A 26,298-nucleotide genomic window follows, 5' to 3' on the forward strand; every position below is an offset into this window, starting at 1 on the left:
ATTGCTACAGATCCAGGTGAAAGGACATCACATGTGCAACTGACCCCCTGACACCTTGAAATGACCCTTGAGCAGAAACCTAACTAAATTTCTTTGAAAAGAAAATATGAATGTGCAGATGCTTGCAAACTGAAATAAAAATACAAGATGCAGGAAAAATTCAGCAGGGTTGAGCAATATCTGTGGAAAGGAAAACAGTTAAATGTTTCGGGTCAAAGATCCTCCTTCAGCACCAAAAGTAAAGGCATTTCCCCTGCCCTCCAACCCCTGCCACCCCCATCATTTTTTTCTCCTTCAGTTCATTAATCCAATGATATACTTTGTATTGCATTCAGGTATTTAAAATAGGATAATCTCATTTTTCTTAAACTAAATTAACAGAGAAATATGCAAATAGTCAGAATAGTTGGCATTCATTCTCCAACTCAATTTCAATCTTCACTTTATTAATCCATTAACAGCTCCTTTCTATTTCTGCCATTCTCCCTATCTACACATTATCACTGTATTTCCTGCTTTATCAGACTTCCTCTGAAATCAAATATTATTTGCTCCAACCACTAAGTAATAACACTTCTACCATTTGCTAGATTAAGATACAGATTTAAAATATACACAGACATTAGCCGCTTTTATTAGTCAGAGGGTGGTGAAGCTGTGGAATTTGTTGCCACAGATGACAGAGGCGGCCAAATCATTGGGTATACTTAAAGTGGTGTTTGATAGGCTCTCAACAACACACACAAAATGCTGGTGGAACACAGCAGGCCAGGCAGCATCTATAAGAGAAGCACTGTCGATGTTTCGGGCCGAGACCCTTCGTCAGGACAAAGGGTCTCGGCCCGAAACGTCCACAATGTTTCTCCTATAGAAGCTGCCTGGCCTGCTCTGTTCCACCAACATTTGTGTTGTTGTTTGAATTTCCAGCATCTGCAGATTTCCTCGTGTTTGATAGGCTCTCGATTAGTCAGAATGTGAAAGGCTACAGGAAGGCGGCAGGAGAATGGGGTTGAGAGGGATAATAAGTTCAGCCATGATGGACTGGTGGAGCAGACACAATGGACCAAATGGCCTAACTCTGTTCTTGTGTCTTCTGGTTTTATGGAATAAATACCAAAGGTTTGGTTGACTGACAACACAAGTTAGTGTCATTTAGTATCAAAGAGATTTCCTTAAGATAGGAACTGCTCTGAAGCCAGTATAGAGTAACAGATCTAAAGGAATGAAGGTGACAGAAAAATAATTATTAGATAATGGAACACTTAGAAGTAAATGCCAAACTTATTTTAAGTGACAATTCTGCTGCAACTTATCCAACTGGCACATTTTCTCTTCTCTCCGTTAGCAGAGCCTGAGCTGTCAGGCATGTCCTACAGCTCTGCATTACAAGACTGTAAGACCACAAGATATAGAGGTAGAATTAGGCCATCTGGCCAATTGAGTCTGCTCCACCATTTAATCATGGCTGATCCTTTTTTCCCTCCTCAACACCAGTTCCCAGCCTTCTCCTTGTAACCTTTGATGCCATGTCCAATGAAGAACCTATCAATCTCTGCCTTAAATACTCCTAATGACCTGGCCTCCACAGCTGCATGTGACAACAAATCCCACAAATTCACCACCCTCTGGCTAAAGGAATTTCTTCACATCTGTTTTGAATGGACGACCCTCTATACTGAAGCTGTAACCTCTTGTCCTAGACTCTCCCATCATGGGAAACATCCTTTCCACATCTACTGTGTCTAGGCCTTTCAACAATAGAAAGATTTCAATGAGATCCCTCTCCTCATTCTTCTAAATTCCAGCAAGTACAGATTCAGAGCTAACAAGTGTTCCTCATATGATAACCCTTTAATTCCCGGAATCATCCTCGTGAACCTCATCTGAACCCTCTCCAATGACAGCACATCTTTTCTTAGATGAGGAGCCCAAAACTGTTCACAATACTCAGGGTGAGGCCTCACCAGTGTGTTATAAAGCATTAGCATCCTATCACGGCTCTTGAAATGAATGATAACATTGCATTTGCCTTCCTCACCACCGACTCAACCTGCAAGTTAACCTTTAGGGTGTTCTGCACAAGGATTCCCAATTCCCTTTGCATCTCAGATTTTTGGATTTTCTCTCCATTTAAAAGATAGTCTGCACATTTATTTCTACTACCAAAGTGCATGACCATGCAATTTCAAACATTACATTATTTTATTTGCCACTTTCTTGGCCATTCTCCTAATCTGCCCAAGTCCTTCTGCATCTTATCTGCTTCCTCAACACTATCTGCTCTTCCACCAATCTTCGTATCATTTGCAAACTTGGCAACAAATGCATCTATTTCATCATCTAAATCACTGACATACATCATAAAAAAAGAGTTCCCAAAACCAAACCCTGAAAAACACCACTAGTCACTAGCAGCCAACCAGATAAGGATTCTTTTATTCCCACTTGCTGCCTTCATCCAATCAGTCATTGCTCTGTTAGTAACTTTCTTGTAGTACCATAGGCACTTAACTTGGTAAGCAGCCTCATGTGTGGCACCTTGTCAAAGGCCTCTGAAAGTCCACTGCATCCCCTTTATCTATCACATTTGTAATCGCATAGAATTCCAACAGGTTCATCTGGCAGGATTTTCCCTGAAGGAAACCATGCTGACTTTGTCCTATCTTGTCCTGTGTCACCAAGTACTCCATAATCTCATCCTTAACAATTGATTCCAACACCTTCCCAACCACTGAGGTCAGGCTAAATGATCTAGAATTTCCTTTCTGCTACCTTCCTCCTTTCTTAAAGAGTGGAATGACATGTGCAATTTTCCAGTCCTCTGGCACCATGTCAGAGTGCAATGATTTTTGATAGATCAATTCTAATGTCACCACAATCTCTACTGCTACCTCTTTCAGAACCCTCGGGTGCAGTTCATCTGGTTCAGGTGACTTCTGTACCCTTAGGCCTTTCAGCTTTTTGAGCACCTTCTCCCTTGTAATAGTAACTGCACCTACTTCTCTTCCTTCACACACTACATCAGGCATACTGCTGGTGTCTTCCACAGTGAAGACTGATGCAAAATACTCATTTAGTTCATCAGCCACCTCCTTCTCCCCTGTTTTTATTTCTCCTGCCTCAGTCTGTGGTGGTTCTAGCTTCACTCTCATTTCTCTTATTTTTAAACATACTTGAGAAAACTTTTACTGTCCACTTTGATATTATTTGCTAGCTTGCTTTCATACTTCAACTTTTCCCTTCTGATATTTTTTAGTTGCTCTCTGTAGGAAAACCTCCCAATCTTCTATCTTCCCATTAATTTTTGCTTTGTTGTATGCCCTTTTGCTTTTACAATAGATTATACTTCCCTTGTCAGCCATGGTTGTACTATTTTGCCATTTGAGTATTTCTTCATTTTTGGAATAAATCTATCCTGCACCTTCCTCATCCTTTCCCTAGAAACACTTGCCATTGCTGCTCTGTTGACATCCCTGCCAGCAGCTCCTTCCAGTTTTCTTTGGCCAACTCCTCTCATACCACTGTAATTTCCCTTACTCCATTAAAGTACTGCTATGTCAGACCTTACTTTCTCCCCATCAAATTTCAACTTAAACTCAAATAATAGTGATCACTAGTTCCTAAATGTTTTTTTTTTTAAACTTTAAGCTCCCTAATTACCTCCAGTTTATTACACAACACCCGATCCAGTATAGCTGATCCCCAAGTAGGCCCAACAACTAACTGCTCTAAAAAGCCATCTCTTAGGGATTCAACAAACTCAGTCCATTACCAACCAACTCGCATGTTAAAATCTCCCATGACTATCATAACACTGCCCTTTTAAGCCACTTTTTCTATTTCCTGTTGTAATCTGTGGTCCAGCTCCCAGCCATTGTTGGGAGGCCTGTATATAACTGCCATCAGGGTCTTTTTATTCTTACAGTTTCTTAACTCAACCCACAAGGATTCAACATGTTCATATTGATACTCAACCTGTTAGCTGCGACTATGTCCCATCACCTGCCTGCCCTTCCTGACAGTCTGACCGCACTCTATCTTTACTTTTTACCATCTGTCCTATCCCGAGTTCCATCACTGCAGTTCCCACCCCCATACCGTTAATTTAAGCCCTCTCCTGCAGCTCTAAGAAACCTGCCCGCGAGAATACTGGTCCCCCCCTTGGGTTCAGGTACAACCCGTCACTTTTGAAAAGGTCATACCTCCCCTAGGAGAGATCCCAAAGATCCAAGAATATGAAGCCCTGCCCCCTGCACCAGCTTCTCAGCCACACATTTGTCTGCCAAATCATCTTTATTCTACCCTCACTGGCGCGTGGCACGGGCAGCAATCCAGAAATTACCACCAAGGAGGTCCTGCTTCGTAGCTTTCTACCTAGCTCTCTAAATTCTCTTTTCAGGACCCCACCATTGCTTTTTCTTCCTATGTTATTGGTACCAATATGTACCAAAATATCTGGCTGCACTCCATCCCTCTCCAAAATGTTGGGGACGTTATCTGAGACATACCCGACCCTGGCACGTGGAGGTAACATACTATCCGGGTGTCCCGTTAATGTCCACAGAAACTCCTGTCTGTTCCCCTGACTACTGAGTCACCCATCACTACTGCTCCCTTGTTCTCTCTTTCCTGTCTGCACCAGAGACCCATGCTCAGTGCCTGTAACCCAGTTGCCATGGCATTTCACCAGGAGGTCATCCCCCACTAAAGTATTCAAAGTGGTATCCTTATGTTTGAAGGGAATGGTCACAGGGCTGCTCTGCTCTAAAAGCCCATTTATATTTCCCTTCCTCCTGACAGTCACCCAGCTACTCGCCTCCTGCAACTTCAAGGTGACTACTACTCTACAACTCTGATCAATTATCTCCTCTGCACCCCGTACAAGCTGAAGGCCATCCAGCTGCTCCTCTGGATCCCTAACACGGTCTTCAAGGAGCTGCAGCCGAATGCTCTTTATGCTTCATGGCTATATTCCTTTGTTCACTCACTCTCTCAAAGCTTTGGTTACTTCCCCTTTCTAACTGCTCCCATTAACCCACAGACTGGACAGCCTCTACAATTCATTCCCACAGCAATCCTGTTCTCACCTTACAGATATTCTCCATTCTGTTCGGCTCTCCCCACCCTACAACCAACTTTACTTTCTCTTTACTAGTTCTGATGAGGGGGTTGCTGCCTCCCTGCCACCCCACAACAGATGCTGCCTGACCTGCTGAGCAAGTCCAGCACATTTTGATTTTGGTCTCAATTCCCACCGTCTTTAAGCTTTGTCTTTCAGGTGAAAAAGCATAGTAAAGAAATTAAGCTCAGACTCGAGGGAGAGAAGTAAATGACTCTGATATTTATTAAAAAGAAAAGAGCAAAGTAGTGGTGGTGCTCAGGATGACAACTGCTCTGATTTATGTTTATTGGTTTTACAGCTTGAACATAGTTTACTTACACTGCAAATGGTTTAATGCGTGACAATTTAATAAAATCACTTCGTATGATAAACCAGCAATTTAAACAATCGCATCCCGGTGAGATTTATTACCTGCATACCTCTCAAATGGATATCTTAAACATCGGTTAAACTAGTATTGTGCAATTACAGAACGAGTTAATGACAGATGATCACAACGTGCAAGTAACGTATTTTTGCTACAATTCAACACAAGCCTATAACAGAAATTTGTACTTGTAAAAAGCCGGCCACAATTCTTACCCTAAGGAGGAAGTTTAACCTTGACAAAGCTTCCATGAAGAGGTCAGCCCCTTTATTTGTAAATTCATATCTGCCAGCAATGAAGAAGAAGAGCGTCTTTTCCAAATTGAAATCCAGGTGGCTAGGATAAAATTTAAACAATTAAATATTCATAGCAACTAGAACACTTTTCTTCCATTCATAAAAATACTACTCAGTACTGTTGTGTTTACATCAACACTAGTGAACGAGTCAAATTACTAAAGGTGTTCAAGGGGCTCTTAGAAGAATGTGCAGAATATAGACATTGTGTAGACAGAAGGGATTACTTTAGTTGGACATCTGATTACTAATTTAATTAATTCAATACAACATTGTGGGCTGAAGGGCTCGTTCCTGTGCTGTACTGTTCTATGTTTTTACAAATAATACCAATGGAATTGGTTTATCACATATACAGTCTAGGACAAGAGGGCGCTACTTCAGGATTGAAGAACGACCATTTAGAACTGAGATACTTTAGTCAGAGGGTGGCAAATCTGTGGAATTTGTTGCCGTGAGCAGCTGTGGGAGGTGTATTTAAGGCAGAGACAGATAGGTTCTTGATTAGCCAGGATGTCAAAGGGTATGGGATGAAGGCAGGGGAGTGGGGATGACTGGAAAAATTGAATCAGCCCATGATTGAATGGTGGAGCCGAATGGCCTACTTCTGCTCCTATATTTTATGGTCTTATACCAATGTACAATGAAAACCTTGTGTTGCATACTGTTCATCCATTCAGTTCATTACAGTGTATTGGGGTAGTACAAGGTAACAAAACATGCAGAATAAAACGTGACAGCTACAGAGAATGTGTGTTACAGGAAAGCAATACAGTGCAATTAAATTATGAGTTTTGACTTTGCACATTTTGCCTGAGAAAATGGTCTTTGAATGCATTGTTTCAGAAAGTCTAAGCAACAATCAGAAAACAAAAAACTGGAGAGGATTTGCAGAAGAGAGATCAATGTGATACAAGGAAGCCTAATCATGAACTGATTTTCAGACAGGTTTGCACACTATGTCTTGGTAATATTATCTGTGGCCAACACAACCATTCTCACTGCTGAAAGAGCATGAAACTATTCCTGCAACTGTTGTTTCCATTGGAAAGAATTTTTCCAAGGCTTAAGAATTTCTAGGCTTTATTTCCAAAGTATCCTTGGGAGTGTTTTCACACTCTCCCATCCTTTTTTAAACCAATGCCTTGGTACTTTATACTTTGGTGTATAAAGGGAGGACAGAAGGATGAATACAGGGTCCTGCTGCAAGTTGAATCATCTGCAGCTCAAGATCAGTAAGACAAAGGAGATGGGTAATGGACTTTTAGGAAAACCAAGCCTGCACATCTCCCTGTTAATACTGTTGGTGAGAACGGGGATGTCCTGAGGACCCAAGTATCTGGGGGTGCACCTGGATGACAGATTTGAGTGGAGAACCAACACAAGAGGCTGCATACAAGGAGGGCTGGAGTCACCTCTACTTCCTGAGGAGACTGAGGTCCTTTGGAGATTGCAGGCTTCCTCACGTATTCTACCAGTCTGTTGTCACCAGTACAGCTGGGACAATGACATCAACATGGGTGATACCAACAGACTCAATAAACTGATTAGAAAGGCTGGCTCTGTTATAGGAGTCAAACTGGACACACTGGAGGCTGTGGTAGAACAAAGGACCCCTTGGAAAATTCTGGCAATTCTGGACAATGTTCCTCACACTCTGCATGCCACCTTGGCTGAACCGAGGAGCACTTTTAATAATAGACCAAGACAACTGTGCTGCTCCAAAGAGCGCTATATGAGGGTTTTCTTAACCCTCGGCCATGAGGCTCTGTAATGAGTCAACTTATAGTCAGGGAAGTGATGACCCCCTCCTGTTCGACTGTTTGGAGATAACTTTTTTTTAAATTCTTTCTTACTTCTCCTCTAATATTTCTATAACTGTGCACTTGTAATGCTACTGAGACACTGTCATTTCCTTTGGGATCAATAAAGTATCCATCCATTCAAGTTTTCTTTCAGCACACTAGTCTGCTCACTGTACACACAAACACTTAATCAGCTTGGAAAACTGCTTTATGGCTCTTAGGCTTTCAATGGGTGTCAACTTTCGATTATGTGTCTCAATATACCATCTGTTCGACAGACACAAAAATCCTAGCACTGTGAAATGAAGAAATGCAAAATGCAGCATACAATACCCATAGAAGTGGCCCCGAATAAATTCTTGGATGCGAGACTTGTACAGGGCATGCAGATTCTGAAACTCGTGCATGGCAGAGAACTTCTTGATGTTCAATCCATTAGGTGTGATTACATCTAGACCAAGTTAACAAATAGAAATTTGATTTCTGTGGTGGTTACTTGATGTAACGTGTTTTAAAAGTACCATAGTGGGCCTACACTTGAACTGGAAAAGGGAAGCGGTCTCCAGCATGGAAACATACTACTATGAATATCATGAGCTGTTCTTTCATCAATCCCTTGACATTCACACTCACCTATACTACAATACCAAAATGCGTTCCGGTGTAAAAGTAAATCAAATGTGACCTCAATGCCTATTAGACATGGAAGTCATTCAAACATTGGAACTTGCACAAAAGAGTCTATCCTTGGATTCCTTTACTTCCCCGATGAGGCAACCCTCAGGTTGGATGAGCAACATGTCATATTTTGTTGGGGTAGCTTCCACACTGTTAGCATGAACATCGATTTTCAACTTCTGGTAATTCTTCTCCCACCCCCCTTCTCTTTTCCATTCCCCATTCTGGCTCTCTTACCCCTTGTCCTCACTTACCCATCACTTCCCACTGGTATCCCTCCTTCTCTCATGGTGCACGCTTTCCTGTCAGATTTTCTCAGCCTTTTACCTTTTCCCACCCATCATTTCCTAGCTTCTCAACTCCAGAGCACCTCCCCCACCCACTTATCTTCTCACTCACCTGGTGTCACCCATCACCTGCCAGCTTGTACTCGTCCTCCCTCACCACTACCACCTCTTTATTCTGCTTCTTCCCCACCTTCCTTTTCAGCCCTGAAGGGTCTGGGCTCAAAACGTGACTGCTTATTCCTCTCTATGGATGCTGTCTGACCTGCTGAATCTATTCAACATTTTGTGTGTGTTCCTCTGGACTTCCAGCATCTACATATTCTCTTGTGTTTACCATACAGAATCATCGCTAACACCAGAACCACAGGGCTGGAACCCTGAACCTTGTATTCTATAAAAGTGTCTTAGAGGCACGTGCACAGAGATGCCGGAGAAAGGTGGTGGTGGTGGTGGCGTTCGTCGGTCTCGAGAGACCATGGATCTGCGCCTGGAGTTTCCAGGGCGTAGGCCTGGGCAGGGTTGTATGGGAGATTGGCAGTTGCCCAAGCTGCAGGCATTTCCCTCTCCACGCCACCGAAGTTGTCCAAGTGAAGGGCACTAGGACCCAAGCAGCTTGGCACCAGTGTCATCGCAGAGCAATGTGTTGTTAAGTGTCTTGCTCAAGGACACAAACACACTGCCTCAGCTGAGGCTCGGACCAGTGACCTTCAGGTTAGTAGGCTGATGCCTTGTATTCAGAAGAGCAGACAAAATAACTTTAAGTAACTGATGGAGGCAATGAAAGATGAATTACTGTATAACAGGATAAATGGCCACCACTGTCAACACTATGCAAACTAGGGCATAGTCTGCGGGCAACCAATGACATTATTGCAGAAATTCATAAGAAATAACAAAGAATGCAAGTTGAGAAGTAGGTTTATGGATCTTCATTAAGGTAGGGGTTAGAGAGGTGCGATTAGCTCCATTTATGTGTCAATCATAGTATGAATATTCCTTCTATAAACTGCTGGTTTAATATGAAGTAAGATAAAGTGCATTTTAGAAGCACCTTGAAACATCTGTATCTGCTACTCCAATGAACAGTTAGTTCCCTTATTCCATTTGTTAGAGGCAGTTTATAAAAACATATTGTGGCTGAATCTACGTCTAAGTGAACACACCTACTTTAATTAACATTTGTGAAGGACAATTCTCTATCAGTGCACATATATTCCAACATTTCTTAATTTCCCCATAAAGTTTCTCGCAACTGATTCAGAAGACACAGAACAACTATTGGACCAATACAAACACAAACCATAGCTTGTATATGACCGTAGTATCATGAATACTGGAATGAAATCTTTTATTCTATAGTAGTGAGCAAATAGTAATAATCCCCATAATTTCGTTGGTTTAGAGCAGTGGGTCCCAACCTTGGGTGCTGGATCGTCACAGAAAGGGCCAAACCTCAGGCCATTAGCATTAAGGTAATGTAGTTAGAAACTTCACAAGTATAAAAAAATGAATACATGCCTGTGTAATATACGCATTTCCTAAGTTACAGAAGGGTTCTGGTCAATTATCTATTTTCTATTGTAACACTTTTCATACCACACAACACACACATGCTATAATTATTTGAGTCGATACCCACCCTAATTAATGTAATATATTCTGTGCAAAGTCATTTATAAATACCAGGAAACATTTTATTATTATTAATAGCTTGCAAAAGGCTTTAAAAGTGTATGGGATAATTTGCAAAATGTGATGTCATGTGTAACCAAGAGGCTGCTGTATTAACAACACTTTATATCTTGCAGAGTTTCCAAGATTCCCATGAAATCCTGGGTCAGGCCCAGCCCTTTAAAAGGTGCAGGCACTGACATCATCGGGCATTTAAAGTGCACAGTGAATGGTTGCATCAAATGATTTTTTTTTAAAAAAGAAAGAAAAATAGAAAGATTTTACAGATGCTGGAGTTCCAGATCAACAAACACAAAATGCAAGTCAGGCAGCATCTATGGAGTCGATGTTTTGGGCTGAGACCCTTGGAAAGGAAGGGCAAGAAAGCAGGATATGAAAAAGGGGGAGGAGTACAAGCTGGCAAGTGATCGGTGAAGCCAGGTGAGACGGAAGGTGGGAATGAAATGACAAGCTGGGAGGTGATAGGAAGAAGAGGCAATGGGATAAAGAAAGAGGGATCTGGTAGGAAAGTGGAGTGGGACATGGGAGAAAGGGGAGGAACACCAGAGGTGGTGATGGGCAGGAGAAAAAGGGGTAAGAAGGGAGCCAGAATGGGGAAATGAGGAAAAAAGGGAGAGAGGAAGAAATCACTGGAAGTTAGAGAAATCTGTGCTCATATCATCAGGTTGGAGGTTACCCAGACTGAGGTTTTGTTTTTCTAACCCAAGAGTGGCCTCATTGTGGCAGTAGAGGTGGCCATGGATCAACACTTTGGAATGGAAATGGGAAGAGAAATTAAGATGGTTGGCCACTGGGAACTCATGATTTAATGAGTGAGGAATCAGATTCATTCAGTAAAGTTGGGAACTGGCACTTTAGTGAGACAAGCGGATGGGGGAGGTGACTTCATTGACCAGCATGAAACTTGCCTGGCTTTTTCTTGATCATGTTCTCTGCTTCAACTGCGGTGATGGCAGAGACCGTTGTGAATACGTGTGCACAGTGGGCTGTCGCTCTTTCTATGCAGTAGCGATGGTAGATCTGTCTTTCTCCTGCTTCCTTGTCAACATCAAACTGTTTCCAAAACAGAGAAAGTGGGAATGAACAAGCTTGTATTATTCAGCCAGTGTAAAATCAGACCCTTCCATCCTCCAACTCCACACCAACCAATAAACACCAATACTACACAAATAATTTGTCTTTTCATCACTGAGAAATCATGAAATAGCACAAGATCATTGTTAGAATCTATAGTTACAATTCTGCAGCCATTATGTATTACAATCAGATTTGACAAACTAACATTTACTTCAAGATTAGATGTCCTAACAAAGGGTTGTCCTGACTGTAAAAAAAAGGTCAGTAAAGCCCAAAAGGCCAATAGCAGAAGACAGCCATTTTCCATTGCAGTTTGCTTATTAATTTCCATTGATGGGCAGATCCCCAAAGGCCAGAGCACTCCACAAATGTCAGGTTTAAGGAGAAAGCAGAAAGGCTTCCATGTCAATGACAGCTGCTGAGGGATATAGTACGTTTGACGAGACTAAATGCCCAATGCTGCTCTGAGCACTTTACTTCCTAGACAAACATTGTATAAGCACAAGCATAAAAAACTAACTTAAAATTCTGTAAAAGAGATAGACACAAATTTACAATATGTATGAGAGGTTTAAACACCAATTCTGGCAAGGATGTGCTCTGTTCCAGTCTTACCGGAAACATTGAGCACTTTAGCACAAGCTTCCTAAAAAGCATCACAAGATTACGGTTACAGAAATAACTACTTTGTTAACAGCCTTTAGGTGCATATATTTTAAATATAAACAAGATGCAAAGAAACAATTCTCTTCTTTATGAGGAGGTCAGCTGATTAAAAATAAAATATCAGGCGTAGTCTGTCTTTTTTTTCCCACTGAGAAAATTAATCTCAGGGTAGCACAGTGACACATGTACTTCAACAATAAATTTCCTTGGAACATTTTTCCCCACCGCCTTGTAGGGATTGCCAGATTTCAAGCACTACTTAAATGAACTCAGTCCCCTTCACACATCCAGACCCTCAATCATCTCTGGGGTAACATTGTTATCTCACCTCCTCCTCAATTCCTTTATACAGTATTTATAACCCTCCATTGTTGAGACTGCCAAGGTAAACATCCTTTCAATCTCCTCTTTTCAAGGCCTTCAATACACTGTCGCTTAGACTCGTCCTTTGAAAGAAATTCACTTCCAACCTATATACATTCCTTACTGTAACTTATAGTACATTTTATGTATTGCATTCTACCACTGCCACAAGATATCTAATGGGATTGAGGTAAAGAAATCGACCTTGATTGAATAACAGGGCACCCTAATTATGTTCCTATGCCTTATTTATAATAAATCCAATCCTGATTCTATCCCACTGTTATAAGACTATTAAATAGTTTCCTAATACTTTAAATTATGAGGTCGAGTCCAATCAACCTCATTAGATATTGTAATCTTATAGTTTACCTACACTGCACCCACACCGTAGCTTTCCCTTGCACCGTTATTGTTTTACCTTTTCCTACCTCAATGCACTGTATGAATCTGATCTGTATAATATGCAGGGCAAACCTTTCATGGCACCTTGATACATATGACAATAAACCTGTTCCTATTCATTTTATAGGATATTTATCAGAACTTCACTTCACACTGAGTGACCACTTTATTTGGTACCTCCTGTAACAGTGTATGCTCCTGTCTCCTGCAGCTGTAGTCTATTCACTTCAGGGTTTGATGTCTTGTGCATTCAGAGATGCTCTACTGCGCACCTCTGTTGTAACGCATGGTTATCTGAGTTACTGTCACTTTGCCAGTTTGAACTAATCTGGCCCTTCTCCACTGACCACTCTCATTTAATGGCGTTTTCACCCACTGAACTGCCATTCAGTGGATTTTTTTTTAAATTTGCTTTTTGCTCCACTCCATAAGCTCTAGAGACTGTGTGAAAATTCCAGGGGATCAGTAGTTTGAGTTACTCAAACTACACCATCTGGCACCAGTCACTTAGATTACATTTCTTTCCCATTCGGAGGTTGAGTCTGAACAACTGAACCTTTTGACCACGTGCATATGCTTTTATGCATCGTGTTGCAGTCACATGATGGGGCGATTTGCATTAACAAGGTGTCCAGGTGCACCTAAAGTGGCCACTGAGTGTAGATTCATCAGGACTCTCCCCAACCTCCACATATTTGCCTTGCAAGGACAAGTCTGCATATGCTAGATTGCAGATTCTCACTCAGCACAAGCACCTACCCACCAGTTATGTACCACAGATACAATATAGAGCCTGCCATATACTTAACTTGGGCCCAAGCACAGAAACAGATTTCTTTAAAAAAACATATAAATCATTATTACCAAAGGAATAGATACCAAGTCAAACTAGGAGAATTCTGACTGTACTCATTCAGCTTCACACATTAACATTTGCTCTCTATTCAGCTGCAATCTTTCATTTATTAACTTCCAGCTCTTCAATAGTCTTCCTTTGAATTAATTTGTCATTTATTTTAAGTCTCTTCTTGCTTGATCCCATTTTTTAAAAATATAAAAAAAAGTTATCCCTGCACCTATAGATAGTGTAAAGTAGTGGTCACTAACCTTTTTAAGCCCAAGATCCCGTACCTTAGTGAAAGGCAAAATCGGCCTACTAAATTGTTTAGAGAAAAAAAATCAGCTCAGATTGTACTTCCAACTTGAGGCCCTTTATTTTGTCTAATTGTATTTTAATTACATAAAATGCTTTTGTCAAACTTTCAAATTTAACCAAGAAAGCACTGTAACTAGCATATCAAACAGACCATAGCAGCATCGAGCTTATCCAATAATGTCCTGAATAAGCGGTGCTGAAATGCTTTTGCTCAAATCAAGTTTATCAGTTTGACCACCAGTGTCATTACATGAGGAAAGTCCAAAACCTTCCCAGCCAAGGCCTGCTGATGAATCAGAGTGATAATCCAGGAAGTCGGGAAAATCAGGGTCATTATGGCACAGTGCTATAAAATCAACGCGCACACCGCGCATTGCTGGGGCCCCATCAGTAGTAATTGCCACCAGTTTATGAATGGAGATGTCATTTTTATGAACTTTTTAAAAAAACTCATTGTAAATATCCTCACCTCTTGTTCTCTCCTTTAAGTGCAAAAGAGTGAGGAGGTCCTCTTTTGTAAAATCCTGGAAAGCCATTCTGACTAATACAACAAGCTGAGCTGTTTGCGTTACATCCAGGGATTCATCAAATTGTCGTGAAAAATATTCACAGAGTGACAGGTCCTTTAACACTTGTAGGTCCACGTCCTCTGAACAGCATGTTTGCTGGGTCTTCAACCCCGACTTCAGCTCCTCAACTTTCCCGGTATTGGTAAACTTACTGAGACACCAATATAAGTTTCAGGGGTACGCAAGCTAATGACACCAATATTTTTGTTTCCCCATTTCTTGTACATTTGGGGAATGTTGGAATTTAAAGGGAAAGAAGGGTCGTAATGTGAGCAGTATAAAGGTAAGTTAATACCAATTAGGATCATGGTAACATAGCAATACGCCCACTACAGAAACTGTTTGTAAAGAGAGATTGCTTCCGGGGTTGCGGGGTTTTCCTTCCAGTCTTTTCTGCCCGGTGCGCATTAGTGATAACCTCTGTATTTGAATATTGTTTTACCATCCTAGATAAAGTTGTTCCTTTTGGGCATGAAGTTGTCGAGTGGTCCTTTTTCAAAGTAGAAGTTACTACATATTTGCATCAAAAGGTTTATCAGGCATAATTTTTTTTTCAGGATCTACTGGGAAAGTCTCAAAGATCAACTGGTCGATCACAATCGACTGGTTGGCGACCACTAATGTAAAGAATTGAACTCCTGTTCACTAACATAAGCATTCCAGGGATCTTGATATGTGTGGACCTTTCACTTTATGAATATATTTGCCGAAAATATAATCAAATACAGTGGAATCTGGTTAATTGGGACACATCAGGACCAGACCATTTTGGCCCAATTAAGCAGCTGCTTCAGTTAGCTTAAGTTTCAGACAAACTGAGTAACAAATTATGCATGTAAATGAAATACAGAATAAATTAGAGAACTATCAATACTACTCAATACTAGTGATCCGTGTATTAGTTTCTAACAGTTATTGATGGAAGAATTTATACAGTGTGCGTTATGTGGCTGTGTTCTTTTAACCGTAAATGAACAACAGCAGTGTAGATAATGCCTTCAAACTATTCCTTCAAGGATTGCATCCTCCAAATCTTCATTATCATTGTAACACTCGAAGTGGTTGTTGATACTGTAGCGGTGTGCTACACGCAGCGCTAAAATTACGACACGGAGTCGGTAACTGCAGTCGAAGGAAAAAACTTTATTCGAAAACTTCAGCCTCACTTTTAAGCCTCTGTCAACCGGCCCCCCATGGCGAAGAGGCTCCAAAGCTCTGTGCTCGCAAACCCCCGTAGGCTATCTAATTGTGAGTCGGTTCGCATACGCTAGGAAATGAGCCGCCACATAACCCCCCCCCAGAACCGGCGATACACCCCCCAATGTCCACAGCCTGGGCCAGAACCTGCTTGGGAGGTCGGCCTCTGCGCCGAGGCGCCGGAAACTCGGCCGGTTGCGCCAGGTCCACATGGGCCGGCTTGAGGCGGTCCACCGTGAAAACCTCCTCCTTCCCCCCAACGTCCAGCACGAACGTGGACCCGTTGTTCCGGAGCACCGGAAACGGCCCCTCGTATGGCCGCTGCAGCGGTGGCCGATGCCCGCCCCTTCGTACAAACACAAACTTACAGTTCCGTAGGTCTTTGGGTACGCAGGTCGGGTGCCGCCCATGCTGTGAAGTGGGTATGGGGGCCAGGTTACCGAGCTTCTCGCGAAGTCTGCCCAGGACTGCAGCGGGTTCTTCCTCTTGCCCCCTCGGGGCTGGTAGGAACTCCCCGGGGACGGCCAGGGGCGCGCCGTATACCAACTCGGCCGACGAGGCGTGCAGGTCGTCCTTGGGCGCTGTGCGGATGCCGAGAAGGACCCAGGGAAGCTCGTCCGCCCAGTTGGCTCCTCGCAGGCGGGCCATGAGGGCCGACTTCAGGTGACGGTGGAAACGCTCCACTAGCCCGTTCGACTGTGGGTGGTAGGCAGTGGTGTGGTGCAGCTGAGTCCCCAAAAGGCTGGCCATAGCTGACCACAGGCTGGAGGTGAACTGGGCGCCTCTGTCGGAGGTAATGTGGGCTGGTACACCAAAGCGGGATATCCAGGTGGCGATCAGGGCTCGGGCGCAAGATTCGGAGGTGGTGTCGGTGAGCGGGACCGCCTCTGGCCATCTTGTGAACCGGTCCACGATAGTCAGGAGGTAACGCGCTCCGCGCGACACTGGCAGGGGGCCCAAGATATCCACATGAATGTGGTCGAAACGCCGGTGGGCGGGATGGAACTGCTGCGGTGGGGCTTTGGTGTGCCGCTGAACCTTGGCCGTCTGGCAGTGCATGCACGTCCTGGCCCATTCACTGACCTGTTTGCGGAGTCCGTGCCAAACGAACCTGCTGGAAACCATCCGGACAGTTGTCCGGATGGAGGGATGCGCCAAGTTATGAATGGAGTCGAAAACACGTCGCCGCCAGGCTGCGGGGACGACCGGACGGGGCTGGCTGGTGGCGACGTCACAGAGTAGGGTCCTCTCACCTGGGCCCACGGGGAGGTCCTGGAGCTGCAAACCAGAGACTGCAGTCCTGTAACTCGGAATCTCCTCATCTACCTGCTGTGCCTCTGCCAGTGCCTCAAAGTCTACCCCTTGGGAAAGGGCATGAACGGTAGGGCGAGAGAGCGCATCCGCCACGACATTGTCCTTACCCGAGACGTGCCGGACATCCGTTGTGTATTCAGAGATGTAGGACAGGTGGCGTTGCTGGCGGGATGACCAGGGGTCGGATGCTTTCGTAAACGCAAAGGTAAGCGGTTTGTGGTCCGTGAACGTGGTGAAGGGCCGACCTTCTAGGAAGTACCTGAAATGCCGGATTGCCAGGTAGAGCGCCAACAGTTCCCGGTCAAAAGCACTGTACTTGAGCTCGGGTGGCCGCAGGTGTTTGCTGAAAAACCAGCAGGCTGTGAGCTCGCAAAAAATCCGCACCCAGAAGCGGTTGGGCTACGGCGGCCAGTGTGAAGTCCCACGTGAACTGGCTGGGGCCGAACAGTAGCTGCACCTGACGGGTGCCATAGGTCCTTACAGTGCTGCCATTCACGGCCCTCAGGGGGGGACCCGGTGCCCTGCTGCGGGTGTCGTAACTCGTCGGAGGTAAAACGCTGATCTCAGCCCCAGTATCGACCAAAAACCGGCGTCCCGACCTTCTATCCCACACACACAGGAGGCTATCCCGATGGCCAGCCGCCGTAGCCATCAGCGGCGGCTGGCCCTGGCGTTTCCCGGGAACTTGCAGGGCGGGCGGCAACGGCGGGCTTCATTGGGCCGGGGGTTAGTGGGCTCTGCGGCCGGGCCTGGACTGGTTTGCTGCCGCGAGCGTGGCTGGGAGATCTGTGCTCACCTTTTTGGCGTTCCACAGCAAGTCCGCCCGGGCTGCCACCTTCCGGGGGTCACTGAAATCCGCGTCGGACAGCAGCAGGCGTATGTCCTCGGGCAGCTGCTCCAGGAATGCCTGCTCAAACATGAGGCCTGTGTGTCCCTCGGCCAGAGACAACATCTCATTCATTAAAGCCGATGGAGGTCTGTCGCCCAAGCCATCCAGGTGCAGTAAACGGGCAGCCCGCTCGCGCCGTGAGAGTCCGAAAGTCTTGAGGAGCAGGGCTTTGAATTCCGTGTACTTGCCGTCTGCCGGGGGCGACTGTACGAACTCCGCGACCTGGGCAGCTGTGTCCTGGTCGAGGGAGCCCACCACGTAGTAGTAGCGGGTGTCTTCTGAGGTGATCCGGCGAACGTGGAATTGGGCTTCGGCTTGCTGGAACCATAGGTCCGGGCGCTGTGTCCAGAAACCCGGCAGTTTCAAGGAAACCGCATGAACAGAGGCGGCGTCGGTCATTTCTGGTCCAAAAATCGTTTGGACCGTCGGGGTCACCAATTGTAGCGGTGTGCTACACGCAGCGCTAAAATTACGACACGGAGTCGGTAACTGCAGTCGAAGGAAAAAACTTTATTCGAAAACTTCAGCCTCACTTTTAAGCCTCTGTCAACCGGCCCCCCATGGCGAAGAGGCTCCAAAGCTCTGTGCTCGCAAATCCCCGTAGGCTATCTAATTGTGAGTCGGTTCGCATACGCTAGGAAATGAGCCGCCACAATACCTTCAAATTCTTCATAATTTCTAACTTGTAGCGAGAATTTCATTTTCACTCCTGAATATTTCTGCCATCTCCAAACCTGTATACTTGGAACAGCAGCAAGCAAAACAGTTCTGAATTTTCCAGTCCTGCAGAAGGGTCTCAGCCTGAAATGACAACTGTTGGTTCATTTCCATGGAACCTGCCCGATCTGCTGAGTTCCTCCAGCATTGTGTGCATTTGGATTTCTAGCAGCCACAGAATTTCTTGTGTTTGTGAGTTGTCCTTCTGCTAATTACTCACCCCTTTACAGGGAAGAACTGGAGGCTTTAGAAAAGGAGCAGAAGAGGTTTTCCAGGATGCTGCCTGGATTTGAGGGCCTGAGCCATAAGGAAATGTTGGACAAACTTGGGTTGGCTTTTTCTGGAATGGAGTCAGAGAATTTATAAAATTATGGAAAGCCAGAGACAGGAAAGACGATCAGATTATTTTTCACTGGGTAGAAATGTCAAGCAGTACAGGACATTGATTAAAGGTGAGAGGGGGAGATGTTAGGAAAGTGAGCAAGGTTGTTTTTAATTTTAATATACATAGAGCATGTGGAAGGAGCTGCTAAGCTAGTGTGGAAACAGATATCTAGAGGCTGTTAGATAGGCACATATAGCTGGCCGGGGTGCAGTGGCATCAGCACCAGACTTTGAGGCAAGTGGTCCCAGGTTCAAATCTGGCTTGCACATTGCATGCTTTTATCTGGGCTTGAGCAGCCAGCGAGCAACTCTGCCTTGTTTTATAAAGACAAAATACTAAAGAAAAGGCAAGGTAGCTGCCTGATGAACCACAAGGCATGGAGAAGAACAACATAGATAAGCACATGAATAAGCAGGGAATGGGAAGATTTGGATCATGTGTAGACAGAAGTGATTCAATTTAATTTGGCATCATGCTCTGTGTGGACATTGAGAACAGAAGGGCCTGTTGCTGCATTATACTGCTTCATAACTGGGGGGGGGGGGGAACGGAAAAATCACCCATTCTTTTGAACTCCAAAAAAAACAGATTTCACCATCTAAAATGGAGGAGCAGCATTTGGGATGGTACCGACAACCTCAGACACAGGTATCAGAAGAAGGTGTAGCCTACGTAAATGGTGGAAGGCTTCAGACTAAAAGCCTACCCATCCCATCTGGGTACTTTCTGCCCCATGTGTGGCAGAGTCTCTGCTTCCTATATTTGCCCGATTCAGCCACCTAGGAACACCCAAACCTGGAAAGGAAACATCATCCTGCTGACAAAGTACTGTCCAGGGAGAAGATAAATAATAATGACCATTAAACTGTTGTTAATGTTCCCATGTGCATGAGGACCTTTCCCTTCCTGAAGGGAGAGATCAGTGATTTGGAAATAGGCGAGTGCCTTCCTTAAGCTGTTTTTAACTAAAAGTCAAGATTCCTTACATTTGTGTGTCATTGATCACTGCAGTTCAATTGTACAAAGCACCAAATTGATAGTTTTGAAGTAAATCATTAGGAACTAAACAAATTATTTTGCCCAATTCCCAGTTAGTTTTGTGCATCTCCCAAATTTTGGCTTCCAATTCTGCCCCTCAAACCAAATCTTGACAGATTCTCATGCACCTTGACAATTGAACTTGGCCTCTCGACAGCAATACCAATTGAGCCTTTCCATACCAATATTCTCATTCCAACTTTTGGTCATCATGCATTCAAAATTTAAAAGCAGCGCATTGGCCAATTTGCATATAGATCAACCAAAGGGAACTAGCATAGCTTTAATCTGGAACAGGATCTTACTTCAACTCTCTGCATCCCAGATGTTTTATTCATATACTGACCTCTCACATCTCTACAATTGCACACATCGTTTCCCCAAGAGAACTAACCACCAGTGAACTTGACCAGAGTTCTCTTTGCATTAACACAGAGAAAGAGCTTGCTATTCCAAAGGTGTCTGGATTTCCCTGTGTAATGTAACAATACCTTTCTCAACTCTGATTCACGGGTGAAGGCTCAGCAATGAAGGATTTTCTTTGCAAAGGAAAAATGTTGGCAAGTAAATCTACCTGTTCTATGAAAATAATAGAGATACTCAGCACTCAGCAGGGCAGGCAGTTTCTGAGGTGGGAGGAACAAGGTTAACATGCTAAACTAATATCCTTCAATATCAATGTTTACTTTTTGCTTTCCAATTACAAATTCCCTGCATCCTGCCTTCCAGAAAAGCAAACATTGAAGTACAGCTCTTCAATCCAGTGGGATTTCCATTTTTCTATGTCCCCTGAGTTCAATCCAGTGACAGACCGCTCTCGAGCGTGCTCTCCATCCGTGCCATGTTGATGTCCAGCTCACAACTCGGCCTCTTTTAAAAAAAACACTGCCACCTCCAGTTTAAATTCTCGCACAGAATATTGTGGAGGATCAAAAACCCAAACCTGGCTCTCACATCAGTTTTCCTTTTGACTAATTGTTATCCAAAATTATTTCCACAGCAGCAATTCTTTGGAAACACCAAATGCAATTGTATACATCATACAAAATATATTAATGATTAGGCGAGGGAATTAAATGCAGCATCTCCAAGTCTGCGGATGACACGGAGCTGGGCGGCAGTGTTAGCTGTGAGGAGGATGCAGGGTGACTTGGATAGGTTAGGTGAGTGGGCAAATTCATGGCTGATGCAATTTAATGTGGATAAATGTGAGGTTATCCACTTTGGTGGCAAGAGCAGGAAAACAGATTATTATCTGAATGGAGGCCGATTAGGAAAAGGGGAGGTGCAACAAGACCTGGGTGTCATTGTACACCAGTCATTGAAAGTGGGCATGCAGGTACAGCAGGCGGTGAGACAGGCAAATGGTATGTTGGCATTCATAGCAAGAGGATTCAAGTACAAGAGCAGGGAGGTTCTACTGCATTTGTACAAGGCCTTGGTTGGACCACACCTAGAATACTGTGTGCAGTTTTGGTCCCCTAATCTGAGGAAAGACATTCTTGCCATAGAGAGAGTACAGAGAAGGTTCACCAGATTGATTCCTGGGACAGCAGGACTTTCATATGAAGAAAGACTGGATCGACTGGGCTTATACTCGCTGGAATTTAGAAGATTGAGGGGTATCTTATTGAAGAGTATAAAATTCTAAAGGGATTGGACAGGCTAGATGCAGGAAGAATGTTCCTGATGTTGGGGAAGTCCAGAACAAGGGGGTCACAGTTTAAGGATAAAGGGGAAGCCTTTTAGGACTGAGATGAGGAGAAACTTCTTCACACGGAGAGTGGTGAATCTGTGGAATTCTCTGGCACAGGAAACAGTTGAGGCCAGTTCATTGGCTATATTTAAGAGTAAGTTAGATATGGCCCTTGTGGCTAAAGGGATCGGAGGTATGGAGAGAAAGCAGGTACAGGGTTCTGAGTTGGATGATCAGCCATTATGATACTGAATGGCGGTGCAGGCTCAAAGGGCCGAATGGCCTACTCCTGCACCTATTTTCTATGTTAATTGTGTCAACTGAATAACCACAGTCTCTGTCCTATCACAGATGCTCCCCCATTACCACTAACCCTTCCCTTCTCTGCTATTCAAAACAATGTTTTTCCTATTTTCCCCTCAGTTCTATTGATCTGAAACTCCAGTTGTGTTCCTCTCTCCATAAATACTGTCCAACCCGCAGAGTATTCCCAGTGGTTTGTTGTATTTCAGTTTGTGCTTTTCACATCACTGCAGGATAAGCCAACAAGCTTTCTTTTGGCCCGCACCATATTAATTGTCCCTAGTTTTTGGGATGAGTGTGGGGAGACCTGATAGGAACAAAATAAAATGGCATTAATGTAAATAGGTGCCAGATGGTCAGCAGTGGACTGAACAGCTCATTTCAGACAAAAACAATTCAGAATGAAGCAGAATTCATGGATGGAAGAAAAACAAAGCATTTACTCTGGAGATTGTACATGTACATCAATTTAATGTTTTGGGAGAATATTTAAAGAAACAAGAAACACATATTCAATCCATTCTAGACTGAGCTCTTCTACCTACATTTAGGGCACATCTGTAATCACAATAGCTCTTTTCTGTAGGGCTGAACCTTTCAGCTGACATCAGCATCTGTCAGTGATACTGTCAAAAAACAAAGTTGTATATATTGTACTTCATGAAAAGCAATTTCTAATGTTCACTCCAATTCTAAGGTCATACTCCCTTGATCTTGATAACTCCCCTGTGGTAAAGTTTTTCGAAGGGTTAGGGATTAAACATGCCAACTCCTGCCTGAGGAGTGACTTGGATACACTCCAATTCGCCTATCACAGCAGGTGCACAGCAAACACCAATTCATTAGCTCTTCACTCAACCTGGAACATTTGGATAGTAGAGATGCATACATCAGGATGCTCTTCATTGACTATAGTTCTATATTAAGCAATACCATTCCCTCAAAACTAATCAATAAGTTCATAGACCTAGGACTCAATATATCCTTCAACAACTGAATCCTCGATTTTCTCACTTGCAAACCCCAGTCAGCAAAAACATCTCTAAAATCACCATTAACACAGGTACACTAAAAGGTACCTGCTCTACTCACTTTATACTTATGACTGAGACCAAGTACAGCTCCAAGTTAGCTGGCAAAACCATTGTCGTTGGCCAACTCAAACAGCATATAGAAGGGAGACTGAAAATCTGGCTGAATGGTGCTACAAAAACAACCTCTCACTCAATGTCAGCAAACCCAAAGAGCAGCTTATTGACTACAGGAGGAAAAAACTGGAGGTCCTCATCAGGGGTGGAGAGGGTAAACAACTTTAAATTCTCATCATTTCAGAAGATCTGTCCTGGGTTCAGCTCATGACTGCTATTACAGAAAACGCACAACATAGCCTCAACTTTCTTAGAAGTTTGCACAGATTCGGCACATTAAAATCTTTGCTAAATTTCTATTGATGCACGTTAGAGAGTATACTGACTGGTTGCATTATGGTGTGGTACAGAAACATTTTCCCTTGAATAGAAAAAAGTCTACAGGAAGTATTGGATACAGCCCAGTCGATCATGGGCAAAGCCATCCCCTCCAGTGTACATCTGAAAGGAATGCTGGGTCTACCATCCGGGCCATGCTCTTTTCTTCCTTCTACCATCAGGAAGGAGCTACAGTTCCCACACCAGCAGGCTCAGGGACAGTCATTCCTCCTCACCCAGCAAACTCTTGAACTGGAGGAAACAGCCCCACTCACACCAACGATTCCACAACCTATGGATTTACTCTCAAAGACTCTACAACTCATGTTCAGTATTTATTACTTACTCATCATCATTGTTTTTTAAATCCTTTTTTATATTTGCAGGCTACCTTTTGCACATCAGTTATTTGTCCATCTTTGTCGTGTGCGGTTTTTCATAGACTTGTGTTTCCTTGCAGTTACAAGGAATGCCCGCAAGAAAGCGAATCTCAGCGTAGAACAGTATATGGTGACATATGTACTTTGAACTTTGACTTACTCAAAGAAATTACGTTCTCCACGTCTATCCTAACAAATCTTTTCTTTTTAAAACTCAAAAGGATATTTCTCTACATCCATCCTAACAAACTTTTTTTTAAATAAAACACTTCAATGCTCATCAGCACCAGGTAACAAACATATTTAGCTTAGTGTAGAAACTATTCAGTCCCATGTCTGATAAAACAATAAATCACTCTTTGCACATTGTACAAGTCACCAATCTAAATTATGCAGCTTTATAATTTCAAGTACATTTTTAACACACCCACTTCCAACCAATATCAGCAACAATAAGCAAATCTCTTGTGAGTGATGCAGCATTTACGGAGGGGCATAAATGTCGACGTTTTGGGCCAAAACCCCTCATTAGGTCCTGATAAAGCATCTCAGCCTGAGACAGTCATCATCTACCACCCCCCCCCAACCAATAGATGCTGCTCGACTTCCTGAGTTCCTCCAGCATTTTGTGTGTTGTTCTGGATTTCCAGAATCTGCAGAATCTCTTGTGCTTATAAACTTCCTGTGATGTTGGACCTAGGCAGTTGAGGTTAAATGAGTTAACACTCAATTGATTTGTGACTGGCAATTTCTTTCAAGTTACAGAGATAGCAAGTTGACATATTTAAAAAATGTAGATAAATATTTTAAAAAAAAGAGCATTCAAACCCTCAAGGAATGCTTTCAATCCTTAAGAAACCCAGTTGGGACTCGATAGTAAATTGAAATACAACAATAATGCAAAAATATTGATAAGGAGAAGAAAGATAAACAAGTTTAAATTTACTGGTATTTTAAGGAAAAGTGATAATTTTCCAGGTTTGTATTAAAATAAGTTGATACTGTTATGGGGAGGACTTTGTTCTCCAGCAATGCTACTATTGCACTGAAGATCACTTCAAATATCTCCCACTATAACCTCAGAACATGCCAGTCCCTGTATCATGGCATCAATTTATTGCATGATCAGTCTCAAAATTAATATCAGAAACCATCATATTATTTTCCTAGGCTATATTAGTGCTCTTGATGGCTGAAGAATGTCCTAAATGGGCAAGTTTTGAGCTGTCAGGCTGGACAGAAGTAGGGACCTCTTGTCAGAGAGGCATCGCAGCAGTAATACAGAAGAACAGGAAGGAGAACCTGGCAAATCTTAGGACACAGGTCATAAGAAAGGGAATATATTTAACTTTGCACTTGAAAGCAAACGGATTGAATTCTAGACAATGGTGAAGGCAGTCAAGCTCACTCACTTGGCCGGCCAATCGGTCAATGTAATACGTCACTAATGGAAGGCATCAGCTGACTACAGATGGTCACAGCACAAAGCAAATTGCAGCACACAATACCACACCATTATCTATGCTATGAGGAAACAGGGAACCCATTTGGGTGCTCAGAAACGTGAAAACGAAGAACAAGTTCCTCCAGCATAGAGTTAGAGTCATACAGCCTAGAATAAAAGCCCTTCAGCTCAGCAAATCTGTACTGCTGACAATCAAGAATCCATTTACAGCAGCCTACCATGCAGGGATGGGGGTGTGTTCACTAGCTGAAATAATTAACATCCCTCATGCATCACCTTTGTACCTGTCCATTCTAAGCTTGTAAATCTCACTGTTAGAACCAATTCTCATGGAAAGCCACACCCTTGAATGTAATTGTGAGGATTTCCAGTTGCCAAGCAACCTTCCACAGGGTGCAGAAGCACAATTGACAGGTCCATCACATGCAGCACTGGTAGCAGTGATGCAAGAACTTTCAAGGTCCACCTGCGTGGTATGGGCAAGCTTATTCTGCAGTTAACTTACCACACTGGGAAATGAGAAACAGGTTCAAATCTCACCAGGGCAAATGCAAAATTTAAACTCAATTAATGACAACATACACAAAAATGGTGAAGGAACTCAGCAAGTCAAGCAACATCTATGGAGAGGCATAAACAATCAATGTTTTGGGCTGAGACCCATCAGTGTTTTAGAGAGAGTAGTGGAAGCAGAGTCACTGACAGGAATTAAGTGTCCAGACAAACACTTGAATTGGTGAGACCAAGTGCCAAAGATTGGATTAATACAGATGAATGGATGCAGAGGGCTGACTGGCCTGTTTCTATGCTGCATGACTCAAAACTACCCATCTCCACTCAGTGGCCACTTTTTTTTTGGTACACCTGCTCATTAATGCTGATATCCAATAAGCCAATCATGTGGCAGCAACTCAATGCATAAAAGCACACAGACATGGTCAAAGGACTCAGTTGTTCAGACCAAG

General features: G+C 43.5%; 1 protein-coding gene across 3 annotated transcripts in view; it reads right to left on the minus strand.

The window, feature by feature from the left end:
* Positions 1–26,298, minus strand: part of LOC132403878 (glycogen [starch] synthase, liver-like) — an 80,796-nt gene that overhangs the window by 36,465 nt on the left and 18,033 nt on the right. For all 3 annotated transcript variants that reach the window (XM_059987653.1, XM_059987652.1, XM_059987654.1), the window contains exons 5-7: positions 11,156–11,300; positions 7,924–8,041; positions 5,705–5,825 (exon numbers count right to left, since the gene is read on the minus strand). In XM_059987653.1, coding sequence (XP_059843636.1) covers positions 5,705–5,825; positions 7,924–8,041; positions 11,156–11,300 — 384 coding nt within the window. The remainder of the gene's footprint in view (positions 1–5,704; positions 5,826–7,923; positions 8,042–11,155; positions 11,301–26,298) is intronic.

Source organism: Hypanus sabinus, chromosome 13 (genome assembly GCF_030144855.1).
Source record: "Hypanus sabinus isolate sHypSab1 chromosome 13, sHypSab1.hap1, whole genome shotgun sequence".
NCBI lineage: Eukaryota > Metazoa > Chordata > Chondrichthyes > Myliobatiformes > Dasyatidae > Hypanus > Hypanus sabinus.